At 36.9% G+C, this 19,261-nt stretch overlaps 1 protein-coding gene across 3 annotated transcripts in view; it reads right to left on the reverse strand.

Annotated features, from left to right (window-relative positions):
• LOC106671284 (homeobox protein orthopedia-like) overlaps window positions 1–19,261 on the reverse strand; it is a 123,637-nt gene that overhangs the window by 1,679 nt on the left and 102,697 nt on the right. For 2 of the 3 annotated variants that reach the window (XM_014402181.2, XM_024226706.1), the window contains exons 3-5: window positions 5,003–5,189; window positions 2,815–2,970; window positions 2,516–2,675 (exon numbers count right to left, since the gene is read on the reverse strand). In XM_014402181.2, coding sequence (XP_014257667.1) covers window positions 2,554–2,675; window positions 2,815–2,970; window positions 5,003–5,189 — 465 coding nt within the window. In that variant the 3' untranslated portion in view covers window positions 2,516–2,553. The remainder of the gene's footprint in view (window positions 1–2,515; window positions 2,676–2,814; window positions 2,971–5,002; window positions 5,190–19,261) is intronic. The other variant, XM_014402189.2, reaches the window with a different exon arrangement.

A 19,261-nucleotide genomic window follows, 5' to 3' on the forward strand; every position in this document is an offset into this window, starting at 1 on the left:
CCCAGAAAACTTCCAGGCTGGACTCAATCAACTTTTCAAGATGAGATCCATCCCATCCGTGGAATAAGTTCCTCGACCAGGATAACAAAAATCTACCTTTCTTCAGTAGGAAGGAATGAGGGGGGCCGTGGTAGCCGAGTGGTTAAGGCGTCAGACTCTCGGCTAGTAGATCCCGCGGATGTGGGTTCTATCCTCACCATCGCCTCTGGACTTTTTCTGACGCCTAAGGGGACTGGTGGCAGCAATTGAAAGAAATTGACACAGCACTCATCAATGGAAGGGGCGGAATCGGATCTCAGCAACCCTGAATTTGGTCCCAACCCCCTTCAAAAATGAGTTTCTTCGATGGAAGAACACCGGTACAACGGGGGATCAAGTTCACATTTGTGTTGCGAGCTCCCCCCCCAAAAAAAAAAATATGGAGCCAGGGATAAAGTACAATAAGCAGTACAGCTCGGCTGCAGTGCTCAGGAGGGAACTCCTCCAGTCACTGGTATCCATTAAAAAAAAAAAAAGGAATGAAGGAAAATAATGGGATTTTATACTGGTCATTGCCTATTCAATTTTAACATAAAAAAATGTATGTAACATAAAAATGTGCAGAAACATGAAAATTAATGTGACTGCAGAGCATTAGTCTCATTGGAAAGGCAATATTAACGGCTAAAGAAATAAGCAAAGAGGAACTCTGGAAAGTACTAAACTACTTGAAGAGTAGTGCACTTTTCAAGGTTTGGAAATAAAGAAGGGTCAATTCCACAATCTTTTATGTCGTTTTCTGGTTTCTCTTGAACGTCTTTAGGTGGTATGGGTGAGAGGGCTGCCTGTTCTTTGGCTGGATGGTCAGCCAGTTTGTTTTCTTTTATACCCTCATGTCTCAGAACCTTTCTCCAAAATATTTGAGCTTTTCTTTCCCAAGCCAATTTTTTAGATCCAGCTTTAACTCTCTGGTCTGCCTAGTTGTGATTCTGGTCCCATGGGTGAAAGAGCTGCCCATTCTTTGGCTATGTGGCTTGTTTATTTCCTTCTATATCTTTATGTCTCAAAACCCACCTCAAGGTAAATGTTTTCCTAGGGCCAGGTATTCCCAGAATAGTTTGGAGCTAAAAGCATGTTTCAGTACTTTTATAGCTGCTTAACTGTCTTAAAGTATGACGATCTGTGTGCACCTTTTATTTCTTCTTTATCAGCTATGCAAATAGTTGGATTGCATCGACCTCAGCTTGGAAGATAGGTGGTTCCAGTTCAAGAGGTTTTACTAGGGTGTAATTCTGCTGATCCTTCAGCTACTCCCTGTTCTGATTTTGATTCATTTCTCAAATTTGAGGTTGCCTTTCTTCCAAAGATCTCTGCCTTCTCTGACCACTTGAGACAGTGTGTAAAAGTTGAGTTGTTCTATCATTTTGTCAGGTACCATTATAGCAATTTCATTATTTTAATTCTCTATATGATTTTGTGACAGGTCCTCTGGTCTGGTCTCAGGAGTCTGTTGGCACTCTCAAGAGCTATTCATATTGCATGATTTTTTTTTACTGACTCTTACAAAGGGATTGCTGTTGGAATCAGCCTCTTGTTACACTTCTGTCCTGGATGCCCAGTTAGTTTTAATTGTTTGGCTTTGTGGCTGTGTTTCATAGAAGCCTGTTCATTCCTAAATGCAACCTAATCTTGGTTCTTCCTACATTTCTGCATAATTCTATTAATTATTATTTTTCCTTGTAGGAATAATAGGGATTTCTCCCTTTTGAATTTAACCTTTTCTATATTGTGTTCAAATTCTACTTTTGATTTTTCTTTAATTTCTTCATTGTTCAAAAATGCTTTCCTAGGTAGTAGAGTAAAAGTAGTATTTTTTGGAGCATGCCCTGTAAATAAACCTGTTAGGGGTTTTAGTTCTTTTCTGTTGAGTAGGACTCTCTCACATTGGGTTGTTTTTGTGAGTAGTCTGTTTGCTTGCCTCATGCCTGGCAACCGATGTTTGTTGCGCTCTAACCCACATTCTTGTGTTTTTGTTTTGGTTTCTTCATCTGCATTTTTCTTCTTTTTCCACTTCTATTTTCCCAGTCAAGCTATGAACATCCAAGATCCAATTCATAAAGCCTGTTTAGTACATGTTATATCAGTTTATTTTGGTTTCGTAATTTTTTATTTATTATTATTATTGTATTGTCTTGAAGGAGTTTGCCTTTTGTTATGTAACATAGGTGTATGTACTTCTAAACTTTGTAACAAAAGCTACAGAAACAAAAAAAAAACAAAAAAATTAAGACCAACAGTTAAACATAATGGAGGGGTGTGATAAATGAGCTTTTATGGCTAGTTAAAACTTAAAATAAATGAAGGAATATATTATATTAAATATTAAAAGAAAATATGCAACAAAATACTTCAACTCTTCAACTGTCAATTTTATTTTTCAACCAGATGACCTGAATCATCATCGTGCTCTGAGGCTGGACTGTTATAATCTTTAGATTTCAGATTTGAAACCTACTGAACTAAAAAAATTACTTGCTTGTAGTGATGGACAAATGTTGAACTGGCACTGGGTCACTAACTGGGTCCGTGTACACTCGCGGGTTTTGATGTCAATGTTGAGTCCCTCACTGAAGATGGCGCAAAGCTGAAGAGTGTTTGAGTGACATCAAAACCTGGAATGTAGATGGACCCAGTGCCTGTTCAACAGAAAATGTACTTACAATTAATTAATTTATGACATTGTTATAACAATTGTTAAAAATTAAAATTTATTAACTTGTAATAAACTTATGTATACATGATGTAATAAATACTATTAAATTATGACTCCATTACCTAAGGGATTTATGCCGTAATGCGCTTGATATACAGCAGAACCGTTAGATGCCATCGATGTAGAAATGGGAATTGAAGAGCCTATTGATGTTTGGTGAGATGATAATTGGCTGAAGCCACCCATCGGCACAGCTGATTGGCTTAGTTGACTTAAACCTGGAAAAAAAATGTTTCTAACTTATTGGTGGACTCGCGAAAGAACAAAACAAATTAGATCAAAAATTGAAGTATGATTCTCGCCCTTAGCAGCCCTGTGTCACAGTCCAAAATGCATTTGCAACAATAATTTTTTTCCAGGCAGACCTTTTTGATTTTCTGGTTTCAGTTAAAATTATTTTCACTTAACCTGCATGTAAAATGTTACATACCATCCAACATTTTTAAATTTTTATTAAGCTCTTGTTTTTGTCCTGAAGTTGAGCAATTTTGAGCCACTCTTTTTGTTTCTCAGTGATTTTCGGCTTCTTGCTCATCTACAATGTTGGGTCTGACAAGATAAAACCAGCAAGGATTGGCAGAACAAAATGATCGGTAAAGACCAATTTAAAAAATTAAAAGTAAATCTGAACAGCAACCATCATCTGTCTAACCTTCTGCTTCAAAAATTGCTTTATTAAACTCAAATTTATGTTCTCAAGTGGACCGATTTGGAGCTGTTGTTTTTGCCTATCATGCTCTTTTTGTCGTTTTGCCCGTTTTCAGTGCTGGGTCTGTCTGACAAACCCAAACCAGTGATGATAGGCAGAGCAAAATGATCGTAATTACCAAATTAACCTTATTAGGTCTATTAAACTAATAATTACGAGCCTTTAAACATTCAATTTTTTTAAATTATTTACTTTCATTCAATTAAGTTTAAGTTTTGTTTGTTTTAATATTGACAAATTAAAAAAAAAAGTTTTAGGAAGTTTAGTGCAAGTTTTTTTGCACATCATGGTGACGGTCTGCAGCTTACTGAAGTATCCACAAGGTTTAACCAATAATGTAGTTCGACAATGTTTCCACATCCCTCCAACTTTAATGAAGCACCAGCCAACTGAAGCCACAAGAAGCAGGGTCTTCTCAATAGCTTGAACACATCGCTCACCTGACCACCAACAACCATTATCTGGCTCATTGACACCCACCATGGCCACTAGATTGTAGACGAGTTGTGATGATCTGTCTGGAGCGTGTTTCAATTGGCCTTGCATTGAAACATGTAAACAAGCAACCTCTAAACAGTCTATATTCTTCTCTTAATTGACTATACAAGGTACCACATACCAACGATGTTTTCTAGAAATATCCAGCTTAATGTCACCCATAGGGAACTACAGAAAAACAGCAGGAATTGAAAATAATTATATATGCCTCTTTACTGGCCACCATCCTAAATTGACCAAGCTTGTGATAAGCATGTATGTCATAAAGACACAGAGATACCAGAGTACACCTATGAGGATGATGAGAAAAAAGTAAATATAAAAAAGCAGTTGCAATTTCTTCAGTACATACACTAGGGGTTACTGAGTTTCCATTCGTCATCTCCACTACTTTGATAATGCTTCCACTTTCCAAAAGACAGCCAACTGCTTGACTTTAAGTTTTGTGTGATTTATGAACACCTCTATTTAATTTAAGAAGGGGCTCAACCTGCTTAATTCAGACTTGTTGAGTTCTCATCACTAATGGAGCAAGAGGCCATACTACAAGCAACAGGATCATCTCAACAGATTGCATTCATAAATCAATTGATAGCTGATTTGGCTGAAAGTTGCATGAGGACCTTCACATCGTATTTCATCTTCATCATTAATAAGGTCGAAAGAAGCAGTATTCAAAAGAGAAATTCAAGTATAAATCCTGAAACCTTAAAGAAAGTGGTTTGACCGCATGCTTAGAATGGCGAATTAAATCCACAGATCCTCATGGAGTATGTACCAGAAGGGCTGCCTAGATGGATCAAGGGTGTGGAAGAATCAAAAGAAGAGTGACTGGATGTACATTGCTGGAGTGGGGATGTGAAGTCAAACAACCCTCCCCCTCCAAAAAAAAAACACCATAAAATAAAATAAAAATAAAAAAATAAAATAACACTGCATGAACACATGGAAAAGTTGGTGTGAATTGAGATACTTTTTCCTTACAAATTATGATTTTAAAAAAATGAATGTATTAAAATTGTATTATGTATATTGACGGGTACCTGAAGCAACAGAAGGAACACCCCATCGGCTCTCCGGTGAGCCGAACATCCCCGAAGGGCAGATGGTGTCTGTCATCGAGCCAAAAGGAGGAAGCCCATGGGAAGGCAGCAATGATCCTGGACTTCTAAAGACGTTAGTAGTCTTCTTTCGCTTCTTCCATTTCGCTCTTCGGTTTTGGAACCACACCTGAAAATAATTTTCATTATTTAGCTGTAACAACACAGTATACTGAGCTAATATGTCTGATTAAATTATATATTATTATTATTATTATTATTATTTACGAGGGTTGCAACAGCAGAGGTTATATCAACCCTCGGGGTGCCGGTGTTTTTGAAAAAAAAGCCCATTTGTAAGTATATCGGGTTCGAATGCAGGGCCGCTGGATTCGAACCTGGGACCTTTACCTTACAGTGATGAGCGCCGTGTCAACGCCTAAACCGTTGAAGCCACCGACGCCTATTATTATTATTAAGGTGACTGGAAATATAAATACATACGAGTTAATTTTTATTTGATAAAACATCCAGAACAAAACTACTAGAAGTTATAACTAGTGAGGAATTAAGTAAAAGGATTTAATAAACTTCAAAAAAAAGAAGACTAAAATCACTAACAAATTATATTGCATTTGATAATAGTCATGCATCTTACAATTAGACTTTCTGAGACATCTATTGACAATCTTGGCATTTCTTGTAAGTCTATGTCTACTAAATTGCAACCAATCTAATTGGCATTGGAACAAAATTTACGATTTTTTTTTCAAGTTAAGATGTGAGACAAGGATATATTTTAAACCCAATTTTCTCCAAGTTTACATTCAATACTACATCGATTTTTATTAAATTATTCGTACCAACTTGTTCTCCCAAATTGTGCTTATTGAATATTAGTGTTGGGGTCGTTTGATTGCAATGATAAGGGCTGATGTTGTATAGCTGTGATCTTTTGTAATGCATATTGATGGCTGTATAAGCCTTTGTTGATGTAAAGAGTGTAGGACGTCAGTCAGCTGTTGTGTGATGCCATGAATGTGAGTGTGAGATGTTGAGAGAACCCATGTTGCTTGTGCACTTGTTTGAATGAAACTATTGTTGGCTGCTTACTCCAAAGTGAGGTGACTGCCTGTGGTTAATAAAGTTTCTACCACTACTTCAACAATCAGTACAGGGGCTTAACCTCTTAGATTAGCCTCGTCGACGAGATCAGCAACTATATGAGCTGCTATCCCCAGCCACTGTCCAGGCCGATAGCTACCAGAGGATCTACACTCACTACCAGCATTGAACCATGTTTATCTGGCTCACAAACACCTGAACTTAGGGCTACGTCACCCTGGTTGCTAAAGTGGTTAATGTTCCTGCAAACATTTTTAGTGCCTGGGGGTAACCCGCTATTTTTGATTGCCCAGCTGTTTGGACAGTTTTACACATTGGGGGTAGCTATGTGGTGACTGTCAATAATTGTGCTCTTTATATAAGCAGGGGCTCAACCTGCATATACTAGACTCGTTGACGAGATCAACAACTCTAAATGAGTTGGTAATATCAGACATTAGCAATTATCTTAAAAGATTGATTCATAGCATTAGGCTGCTACCCAAGGACCTACGCTCACTTTCAGCTACTGTATTCATCCAGCTCATCAAAATTCGCCACGACGTTCAATAGCTCCAAAACAACTCTCTCACTTTAAGGTCACTACATCGTTCACTAAAATAATGATCGTGAAAAGTCGTCGATTGAGCTTCTGTTTAAATAGCGGCGTGCTGCATCCTCATTGGCTGTCATTTGAATGGCGGAAGCATTATCGAATATTAGTGAAACCTACGGAAATTGGTGGTGATTGCCAACAGTACTATTTGGAGGGGTGGTAGAGTGGTTCTTTCAGGCTCAAAACCAGACACAAGGCCTCACGACAACGCACTGCATACAGCCTAGGTGGATCGCAGCCGTCACCTACCCAAGAGCCCACGACGCTGAACAGCATCACAACCACTACGGACGGAGTTTTGTAACTGCACACCGTTAACTTAGGCGCAGACAGGAAAAACTATAGTTTGGTCGTTTCCGAACATTCTGACTTTCTTTGCTGTTTTTGTGAGTCAGAAGGGTTTCAGCTTTTTGATATCTTTGCTGGGTCTGATGATCGTTAACATCGAACTAAAGGTTCATTACCCCAAAGACCCCCAAAAGTCTCACGAAAGAAAACTAACTGGCCAGGTGACACAAGTCTTCTTCGATTCTTCTAGCATGGCTAAACAACTGCCCGAGGTACTACGCTCTGCCTACCCACAACTGCTTCTACAACCACAGTGTACGGAACTGCGACAGCCGTCAATTGCTCGAGAGTCCACGGCGCTCAACAGCTCCACAACACCGGACGCGACTCCATCACTAAATCACTCTCAAAACTTATGAATACACCCAATTTTTCACGTCATCATCCTTGGTATTTTCAGATTAAACTGTATCAATAGAAAAGAAAATACGTTATAAATGATTACACGACTAAATGAATTAAACGAAATTGTACTTAGCCACTTTACAAAACAATTATTTAACCAAGTTCGTAATTAAATTACAAAGTTCAGAATTCACTAAGTCCCATGAGTTTAATAACTGTTCTAAATACACTCTGTTTATTCTACTCCATATTTTTAAAAATATAAAATTGTATAATCGGATAATAATAAATGTTAGTAAAACGTTAAAATAAAGAGGCTACGTAACTGGGATCACCGATTTGAATGAACATAAGTTATACTTGTTTAAATCCTCCTTCTTCCAGAGGATGTATATTTTTCTATAGTCAACATACGCCAACTGTCAGTAGCACAATATCATCCGGCAACATCGAAATTTCGATTGTCTCTTACATTTGTACAGGTTACTTTATACGAAAAGAGAACAAACAACATCGGGCTTAGAGGACAACCCTGTCTAACTCCGGATTGAGCCCTGAAAAGTTCAGAAATGTCCTCCTGATTCCGTAATGAAGTCCAGAGAAGTTTACCAGAAAAAATCATTTTATTTACAAGATCACCCATTTCAATGATATTTTTTGTTCGATGCTAGGTTGAAACACAGAACATCGTTCTTGCCAATAGGCCATAGAAGCCGAGAAAACAAATATTAGAAATAATTTACATAATTATTTTTTACATTTCACATTTTACATTACGTTTGCTTTTTTTTAATACCTAATAAGACAGTAATAAGCAGGATCGTATTAGACATGATTATATATAAAAAATGTCACAAAAACGAAAAGACGATTCTAGTAAAGAATGTAAAAAAATATTTAAAAAAAAACAACAAAAAAACAGCAATTTGGGTTCGTATTAAGCACCCTTTAAAGCCTTAGAATACGAAGCTTTAAAGCAAATATAAAAATCAACATTTTTGGGATGAATAGGGCCAATATAGGCAAGGTTGAAATGAACAAAATCGTCTCAAAAAAATTATTTTTATACTTCCAGTCCTTAGTTATTTACGGTGGTCGATTTTGTGCCTTTACGTGTAGTTTATAGTGTTGTCAACCCCTGTCTAAAAGTTCCTGTGGACCTGTTGAATCGTATTAAAGTTAATACAATTTTTGTGATTTTCTAAAAAAAATTCTAGAAATCGAGAGATGCGGTCTGACGTGACGTAGGTTTCAGAAAAACATTTCCTTTATCGTGCCAACGTTTCTATCTTTATTGATCATCTTCAGGGCTGGGATTTACAAACATTGTTTAAATTTAACAAATACATGTCGGATGTGGAAAAAAGTGAATTATACAATGCAAAAAATATTTTTTATATTCAATCAAAGTATTTCTACTCACTCAAAGTGTTTGTTTTCTGTGTAATTGTGCCATTCTTCCAATTACACAGGAAACAAACATATTGAGTGAGTAGAAATACTTTGATTGAATAGAAAAAATATTTTTTGCATTGTATAAATTCCCTTTTTTCCACATTCTACATGTATTTGTTACATTTAAACAATGTTTGTAAATCCCAGGCACTGAAGATGATCTCAATAAAGATCGAAACGTTGGCACGATAAAGAAAATGTTTTTCTGAAACCTACATCACACCAAATCGCATCTCACGATTTCTGAATAATCATCGACTAACGGTCACTAATCACCACACACACAAAAAAAAATTCTGGTTGAAAAATTTTTAAGAAACAAATTTTGGGCTGCAGAAAACGAATATCTTTGTTTCTAACTAAAAACAAAATATTTTAATCTAAGTTTCTCGGTCTCAAATAGCGAATTGGCCGGGGGGAAATTTTTTTTCTCCGTTTGATTGTTGTTCCACTTAAAAATTCATAACTCCTCTGTTTTTTTGTCCAAATCCAACAGTGTTAGCAAGTTGGAAAGATATCTCTCTACTTTTAGACTATGTCAACAATTAAGTTTTATGTTTTTATAAGATCAGAGTCATTTTCAAATTTTTTTTTCATTTTCCCAAACGTTTCTCTTCTGAGGGTTTTGAAATTTGTTGTAAAAAAAAGAATATTAACTTTTTTCTTTAATTTAAATTATATTAACTTTTAAGAAATTTTTAACCTTTGGGGCGTCGATGGCCGCAACGATATAAGCGTTGACACGGCGCTCATCACAAGGTAAAGGTACCAGGTTCGAATCCAGCGGCACTGTATTCGAACCCGACATACTTACAAATGGGCTTTTTTTTTCAAAAACATCGGCACCCCGAAGGTTGATATAACCTCATAGTTGAAATACCCTCTTAAAAAAAAGGAAAAAAAATAAAAATTTAAATAGTTAAATTATTGTTTTAGACGTGCTACGTCGGGCGGTCTCAAATTGTCATATAGCCGGGAGCATATTTTTATCCCATATTCCCGGTGCTCCGCATAAAAATTCATAATTCGTCAGAATTTTATCCAAATTCAACAATATTAGATCCACGGAAAAAGGTAAACTTTTCTAGTTTTACCCCATGTGAACAATGTTTAGGTTTTATATCATTATAAGTGAGAAAAATAAGGATGAAACAAAAAATATCTCCTTTAACGCATTATTTTATATTTCATGTTCTATTTTTTTACGGAATCTCACATTATGCCATTAGGCTTAGTTCATAAGGTCCTGCATCACTCTAAAGTTTCCGTTTCCTGCGGATCTGTTGAGCCGTTTCAACTATATTTGTGGCATTATAAAAAAACAATCTAAACACGAAGGCGCAAAATTAAAGAGAAAAATTAATTTTTGATTTTCCTCAAAATTTGTAATCGGTTTTTTTTAGGATGCGAATAACAAATATCAACTTTGTTTCGCGATTAAAAAATATTTTAATCTAGTTTGCTACGTCGGTAGGTTTCAAAATAAATACATTTATTGTATTCATTAATTTCGTGGTCCGCTTGACCAATTAATACATTACAATTAATTAAAAATGGCAAAAAGGAGGGAAAATTAAAAAAAAAGGTGCGGTTGAGATGGGAAGTTGGTGTCCGAGTGGATCGAGGTCACGATAGCTCAAGTGGTAGAGCAGCGGCGTATCAAGCCGAAGATCGTGGGTTCGAATCCCGCTCGTGCCATTGACTTTTTTATCTCAACTAAAAACCTTAATTAATTGCAACTTATTTATTGTATTTTAATAAATAAGAATGTGCTCGTTTGCAAATTGATTCCTTTTTCGTTGCTTTTTTTGGGGGAGGGATAACAATTCATATTTGGTACAGTTCATGGAATTTTAATTGGTAGTAATATGCAAAACTATTTATTGTAAAGTGGTTCTGACCCCTCAGCCGTCGATACTGGAAGGGTTGGACGTTAAACCCTCCTGTATGACAGGAATTACTTTTTACTAGCAATTATACAGGGTGTCTGCTCACCCCATTTTTTTTCTAGGAAAAAAGTATGAATTGAGACTCCCCTTCATTTTTCACGTAATTTGTTCATGTAAGGAGGATTTATTTTTTTCGACCTCGATTCGACATTAGTCGAATTCAAGTTCTTAATTTTAAATGAGAACACACAGTTTTCTTTGAAATTAGATTTTTGGCGAGAAAAATGATCACTGAGGTATTGAAATCGGTCCAATAGAACCGGAGATATGATTTTTTTGAAAATAGCAGGAATGATGTTCTAGTGCGTTAGGTCGAAACCACTTTATTTTGCCTGACAGTGCAAATATTTTGAACAGAAGTGGAAAATCAGCCGAAGTAGAGAGACAAGTCTGAAAGCTTACTAAATATCCTGTCAAATCCCATAAACTTTAAAAATAACCTTTTGGTGTTACGGGTAAGCGTACGATGAGATGGTGTATTTTGCTGTAAAACAACACGATATTGTTCTTGTTTTCACATTGTTCAAAGCTCTTGTGAAACTACGACCGCACTCAATGAAAATTTCAACCGCATGAATTTTATGTTTACGCGAGAACACCTGTCGTGGCATGGCGAGCAAACAACTAAACTAATTCCACACAATTATTCAAAACATTTTCATGAGCGTCACTCAGATAAGAAAGGACTTGTCCCAACAAGAGTCTGGAAACGAAAAATAAACAGCGTTAGTTCCTACATTCCTATGATTTGCTATTTAACCTTTTTATTCCCAGATAGAAATAGTTATGGATTAATTGTTAACTCCGCTGTGGCTGGTCCCAACCCCAGGTTGGTTTGAACTGCAACCAATGGATTTCGGTGAATGAGTTTTGAGTAAGATCAGGTATTGGTCGAAGAGAAAAAACTATGCAAATCACGAAATTTATAGGTTTATAGGTTCTAAACTTATAAATGAGAAGAAAGTAAAAACAAAAAATAGACAATCCCGAATTAATTAATAATTGCAGCACAAACAACCAAACTGAACGCCATCATTTAAGTGACGCTTAAATCACGTTGAGTTAGTGGGTAACCATAACTATAAACAAAAAATGGACCTAGACTGGATTTACGCCGGATTTTTGAACACCGCTAATAAGCCAAGGAAAATATAAACCCTAACGTATGTACAAAGCTTGGACATTTTTTGTCTCCTGCGCTCAGCGAGCTAGACTAGACGCTAGAAGATGGAACTACAACGGTGCATTTCAAATCCCAAAACACCCCAAGAAAGGCCAGGGCATTTGAAAACAGTAGATATCAATCCTCTGAATTTAGCCCTTAACTGTAGAAGTGAGTTTGCCAGTCTTGGTGAGGGTTGTTAGCTTACTATGTCTAGCACCTCTAGAGTTTATCCACATTTTCTTTTGTCTTTTTTGGATACATTCTGAAATGAAGGATTGCACGTTTGTTCTTGTTATCCCAAGAATAGGTTCAGGGATTGTAGATGGCCTTGCAGATCGTCCTGTGGACGATGCCCAAAATTCCTTTCTGCGCAATTGGATGGTTTTTGAAGCCAAAATGGTCTTTTCCTTGTTTCTCCTTGTATAATATTTCCAATGGACGTAGGTTTAGCAGTGTTTCTAGTGCAATTGACTGGGTTGTTTTCATTGCTCCTGTGAGAAATAGGCGTGTCAGGTTTTTAATGTTGCCTAATGTTTAGGTAGCTTGTTTTTGCTGAGTGTCCACCAGATTAATGATCCATAGGTTAATTTGAGTCTTATTACTACCGTATTTTCGGTTTCAGTCGACAATATTTGCCTAGAGTTCTTCTTGTGGTCATTAGGGTCATTATGCTTTTTGTTCTGATGGGCTGCATGAGAAAGTTCCAGATTAATTTCTTATAAAAGGTTATCCTCAGGTATTTAACCTCTTTTTTAATAGTTTACTTTAGTCCCCGTTGTGAGCACTATTGCTCTGCGATGTGCATTTGAGGTGATCTCTTTTAATGGTGAGCTGAATATTCCCCTGACTAGTGTAACGATTTCATCTGTATTACCTTGCCTATAAATTCCGTTTTCTTTAGTTTTCTGGAATAGCTTCTCCAATCTTTTAGTTTTTGGTTCCTTTTCTTTTTTATTAACATAGAGAGTTTATTTCTCTATATATGTCATCTATGTAACTTATTACGCTCCGCGCAGAAATCGTATATAAAAATGTAATAATTACTTAATAGCATTTTCAGAGTGGCGATTGAGACGCGTTGTGAGATCTGGACAGCATGTCGATCTAGAAGGCGCTTGTTAACCGAGCCCTTGGATGAGTACAACACTCCTGCACCTTCTTTTTTCCTGGATCCATCAGCAAACAAGCAAATCGTTTCCTCCCTACTAGATAAAAATGATCCACTCCTATCTCTTATCTAGACAATTCCGAGTTTCGTTTCGATCATCCCTTTCTTGTTTTATTGCTCGTGTTGCTCAAGGTTCTATCCTTGGACATATCCTGTTCCTTGTATATTTCAACAAAATACCTCGCCCTAAGGACGTAAAAATGGCTCTTTAAACTGATGATATCGCTCTCTACTTGTCCTACTTCTTGGAGGATATATACACTATTATATTAGATAATGCTATGCGCTGCATAGGTTTCTGCAACCTTTGGAAAATTAAAATTATACATAATAAAACGGTGGTGTAATAAAGTTTTCAGCCAATTTACACCTTGATGTAAAAAAAGATCCAAATTGAAGGTGAAACTGTGGCGTGGTCTGAGTCAGTCAAATATCTCGGGGTGATATTGAACCGTAAACACACATTTACTCCCCTCTGCTCTGTCGCCAGTCCGCTCTGTTGCCTGCCAATAACTTCTATCCAAAGTGGAGGTCCTGGAGTACCTCCTGGAGTCTCACATGCTAGTACGAGGCTAGTAAACGTATAATCTGTTGCCAAATAGGTAATTATAGCTTGGACGACAGGTACATGCACAGGAGAATAAACAACCCTCTCTTATAACTTGGCCATTATAGCTGGCGTTCTTAATCTAATAGTCCCCCCCCCTTGTAGAATTTGTTAAATTTCTTTTTTTATTTACACCTGCGCCAATTACTGCGTTTAAATAAATTTGTTAACATCTTAGAGCGTAATACAAGACAAAATAAACACAAAAATCTGCATAAAATTTAAAAAAGAGAAACTACGCATTGGTAGACACTCCTATTGTGAATGGTAAGATTGGAGATATATGTGTTTGGGGGTCTGGTTTCTGGTCAGGTAGAGAAAGAAGTAGATTCATTGATCACTTGCCAAGATTTCGGCCTTTATAAGAACATCATCAGCGCAGCATCCTATTTCTCATATTAGCATTACAGAATGACGAAAAAACACCGACGACGTCGACTACGAGGTCTCGAAGCACATGAGGTTGGTTAAGTTGAAATTACAACTTTCTACAAAAAGTTTTTCCGTTTTGTTCAAGGATAATGGTGAAGGAACAGTGGATTGGAACTTTGCGAGTGAATTACCTCCTATGAATAACGTTTTCTTTATGGACTGGACCTGTTTTTTGGGGAGACCCCTATACTTGAAAAAAAAAAAAAAAAACTGAAAAAACTTGTTGTAATTTCAACTTAACCAACTTCTTGTACTCCAAGACCTCATAGTCGATGTCGTCGGGGTTTTTTCGTTATTCTGTAATATTAATATGAGATGTGGTTAGGGATGAGAAAATGAGAAATGATATGAGAAACAGATGCTGCCCTGATGATGGTCTCATAAAGGCCGAAAGCTTGACAAGTGATCCCAGAGTGAACTTCTTTCTTTACCTGACTAGAAACCAGATCCCAAATACATTAATCGTCGTGGTCAATTTCTTCGTCATCAACATTGTATATATAAGAAGGAGCATTGACGATGGTTCGAAGGATTTTTGATTGTACGGATTGGATACGTTGGAGGTTGGAACGTTTTGTTGAATCCCAAAGTTCGATGCCGTATGTTCAAATGGGGCTCAAAATAGTTATATGTATGTGTCGTTTATTTTGTAGTCAGTTTTTCGTTTGTCCAGCCATCATTTAAGAAGACTAAAACGTCTGCTTAGCTCGTGACTTTTGAGTCGCGTATGAGGGTTCCATGTAAGTCGTTTGTCAATGTATAGTTCAAGGTAGAGGTCTATATTAGCTGGTGGGATATTATTGTAGTAGATGGGAGCAGAGGTTATTCTTGGAAAGGTGAAAATGACATGTTCACTTTTGTACATTTATTGTCATCTTTCATCGCTTGGACCACAAGGGATGTGACTTGGGTTTGCAGGTTTCTGGTAGAGATGACAGGATCTTTAAGAGGGCAAAGGATGGCGGAATCATCCTCGTAGGTGGAATCCATCATTTAGGAAGAGTAGGAATGTCTGCGGTAGATACTGTGTAGATGACGAATCCTAAGAATCTTCCTTGAATATATAATTATAGCAGATGGGAATAATGGTTATTCTCCAAAAGGTGAAAGTGAAATGTACACATTTTTGTGGGTTTATTGCCCTCTTATGCCGCTTGAACCACTGCTTAAGGGATGTGCCAAGGGTTTGCAGGTTTCTAGTTGGGATGATAGGATCTTTAAGAGGACAAAGGATGGCGGAATCATCCTCGTACGTGGAATCCATCATTTAGGAAGAATAGGAATGTCTGCGGTAGATACTGTGTAGATGACGAATCCTAAGAATCTTCCTTGAATATATAATTATAGCAGATGGGAATAATGGTTATTCTCTAAATGGCGAAAGGGAAATGTTCACTTTTTGTGGGTTTATTGACCTCTTATGCCGCTTGAACCACTGCTTAAGGGATGTGCCAAGGGTTTGCGTGTTTCTGGTTGGGATGACAGGATCTTTAAGAGGGCAAAGGATGGCGGTATCATCCACATAGGTTGTAAGGATCGTTCCAGGAAGGGTAGGAATGTCTGCGTTAATACCGTCTAGAGGATGAGTCATACTTCCTTGCGGTAAACTTTCATCTCTGCGATAACAGGCAGATAGAGAGGGGCCACTGATGACTTGAAAGTATCTGTCGGATAGGTACGAATTTAGGATGAGATAGTAGGCAATAGGGAGGAATCTCTTCAGCTTCCAGGGGAGCACCGAATGGCGTACCTGATCGAAGGCTTGCTTCCCATCTACGAATTCCAGAGCAGTACTCCTTTTGCTCAAGAGCGGTAGCGATGTTGTTGACAACGCGATGGCACTGAACAGTGGAATGAGAACGTATGAACCCAAACTGGTGATCAGGGATATGGCTGGAGGAATGAAGGTGTTTAAGCTTGAGTATTAATCCAAAAAATAATGCCATGAAATTAATAATAATTTTGTTATAACTTAACTAGGTGGAGGTAAATGTCGTTAGACAGAAACTATACTAAACTGCTGTGTGTAATATGTATACATATGTGTAAATTAAAATTTCTGTACTTAAAAAAAAAAATTAGTATCTGAATAGAAATAGTTGATTTTAGGATGAATTTCTAGGGCATGGAGGGTAGCAGAGTTGTGATGTCTAGAGCTGGCAGTTCGACAATTTTCCCATATTCAACAGCTCAGTTTCTAATGCAAACTTAAAAAAAAACAAAAACAGATTTCTTCGACAATATTCCGTAGGTTCAAGGGGCGAGAGAGTGATACCGTGAGTAGGTAAAAGATAAGACGACCGCCTATATTGTCAAGTTACTAAATTGCCATGTAATTGAAAACACCTTGTCAAGAGCATAAAGAGAGAAAATGGCGGAGCCGAGCCGACTGTTATCACTATGATTACCAATCAAAAAGCTTTGGTTGAGGCAGTGTTGAGGGATCATGCGCGACTGTCACCATAGCAACCGTTCCTCTTTCCACATCCGCTATCAACCGACCCTAAACTTAATCAATATAATATCATTTACTCTCACGAAATTATCGTTAAGACTGCTGCCCACCCTGCGTTAGAATTAAAACCCCAATTGTTTAAACCTCTCTGGTCTGTGGCAATCGGTCTATATAAAATATATATATTGTAAAGCTGCCCTACGGAAGGCAGAGAGTTTTTAAGTCCAAAGTTCTAGTTTTTAGATGAAACGGAGAGGTTTTCTTTTATAAACGTTTAGACGTCTTTTGTATTTAAATGCACTGGCCGTGAGAGGGTATGTACTACTCAATATTCCGCCGTCCCACAGTGAAAATGCACAGTCAAGAATGTAATTTATATATAGTTTATTAGACCATTGTGTGTTGAGTGTTGCATGGATATTATTGTCCTTGATATTACCCATACAATATACCTCCAAATTACTTTTGCACCGTGTTAATATACATTTGACTTTTTTATGTGGCCATAACTGTTTTACAGGTTTGTTGCTGATGAACTCTTTAAAAAAGGTCAAAATTACTACAAGTTTGTCTACCAAGAGCATGAAGATTATTATTATACTCTTGCGTACATGTTATTTAATTTATTACACATTAATTATTAATAAAGAGACTAACCAGCAATTATAACCTTAAGAATCGTTTTGTAAAAGCGCCTTCTAGATCGACATGGCGACTAGATCTCATAACATGTTCTAAACGCTACTCTGAGAGCTACAATAAGTTTATTCATTAAATTTTTATTTTCAATATACTAAATTAATATAATTTATTACAAATGAATAGACAGTAAACCAACAATTATAACCTTATAAATTCTTTATACAAGCGCCTTCTTGATCGATATGCCATTTACTGTTCATAATGCGTTCTAAAAGTTACGCTGAGGGCTTCAATAACGTTTATTAATTAAATTTTTATATTCGGTATAGTTTAATAAATAATGTAAAAAATAAATTAATACGCAGTGCTACTAAACAACAATTAACCTAATTATTTTTAAAAGCACCTCCTTGATCGACATGCAATCTAGATCTCATAACGCGTTGTAAACCCTCCAATAAGTTTTTAATCCTTTGTTTATTTTATTATTCCCTTAATTGTCTTCATATATGCAGAGTGTGGTGTCTTATACAGTACGGTGTCATTTCTGCAACCTTAAAATTCCGAAGGGTTAGACCGTGAGACTTTGAAATGCCTTAAAGCTTCAATTTATACGAGCTTGGTTGTTTTTATCCCCTAAAACCCAACACTCTACATTAATTCATTACATTTTTATACACAACATACTTAATTAACGAACTTTATTACACTTTAATAAATGGTATCAATAAAACCAATTATCACCAATGATAATACATTGTTTACGAGTGCCTTCTAAGCATACTGTAACACTGTTAGTCGTCGTCGACGGTTTGTTTTCTCATGTTGTTATGGGTCATTTTATGGGTCCTGGCTGACCACAGAGATAGGTAGGATCAAAATGAGGGCTTAATACAGAAATTAACTTTGGGCCGTTTTGACGATAGTTCACAACGAAGTGTCGATGACCTGGCAGTTCTCCTTTTGAAGAATGGAAAACTCGAGCTATTTCTTTTGCTGTAGGTTTGTTAAATTTAAAACATGCTATCTAAATCTCATTGCGCGTTCTCAACCCCACTCTGAGGGCTCGACACACCGTCTAGATTGTGAATGTGAAGCGTGAAAAGGCAAAATGGCAGCAAATCAAGTTCCCAAATTGTCTTTCAATCTGACCTTATTACAATTTCATAATAATAGATCCAGCCGCAAAACAGTATTCCACTCTAACCTTCAACACCACTCTAATCCTCACGTACAACCTTCCTCCATCTCTTCCCAGTCACCCTTCTCAACGTCTAGAGACAGTGGCCACGTGACCTGCTATCAGAGAGTGAGACTGGTTGCAATTAATCAATGATTTTGGAGTTTTATCACTGAATAGCTTGTCCTCACTATTTATTGTAACGAACTTGAACTTATTTTTTTTAAGGTTGTCATGACCGGTAGTTAACAAGCATGTATGTTGTAATGTCCTTCAAATACCATGGTATGTTCAATTCCACTTTCCTCTATATTCACTTACTCTCAGGGTAGGTTCTCTTATTTAGTTTACTTCATTGTTTTATCTTTGATTTAAAGGATAGACTGATTTGGATGGGTTTTTTATTGAACTTGGGTCTTGGGACTGAATCGTGTTGTGTATCCGATGTGTGGGATTTTAGGGGGAAAATCTTGAGCTTCCAAGCTTTCTTTAGCTACAGAAATTTATCACGCTATAAAAGACATTGTTATTCAAAAGAGGGGAATAGCAATAATGCTACAGTTTAACTAACTTCTATCCTCGATAAACTTATAATAGGATTTAGAACTTTGGAAGGAAAAGCGGCCCATCGGAAATGTTTGAGGCGTATGTCGTCAATTCAGAGGAGAGAGTGGAAAGCGGACCAGTCGTATCGGTTTAGTGAAAATTTTATACTTAGAGAAGAATAGTACATCGCTTCCTTAACATTAACAAAAAATCCAGGACAAATTACAGCTTTGCTAAATAACCAGTGAAT

The sequence above is a fragment of the Cimex lectularius genome, unplaced genomic scaffold (assembly GCF_000648675.2).
Source record: "Cimex lectularius strain Harlan isolate CLEC.00 unplaced genomic scaffold, Clec_2.1 scaffold4, whole genome shotgun sequence".
NCBI classification, from domain to species: Eukaryota; Metazoa; Arthropoda; class Insecta; order Hemiptera; family Cimicidae; genus Cimex; species Cimex lectularius.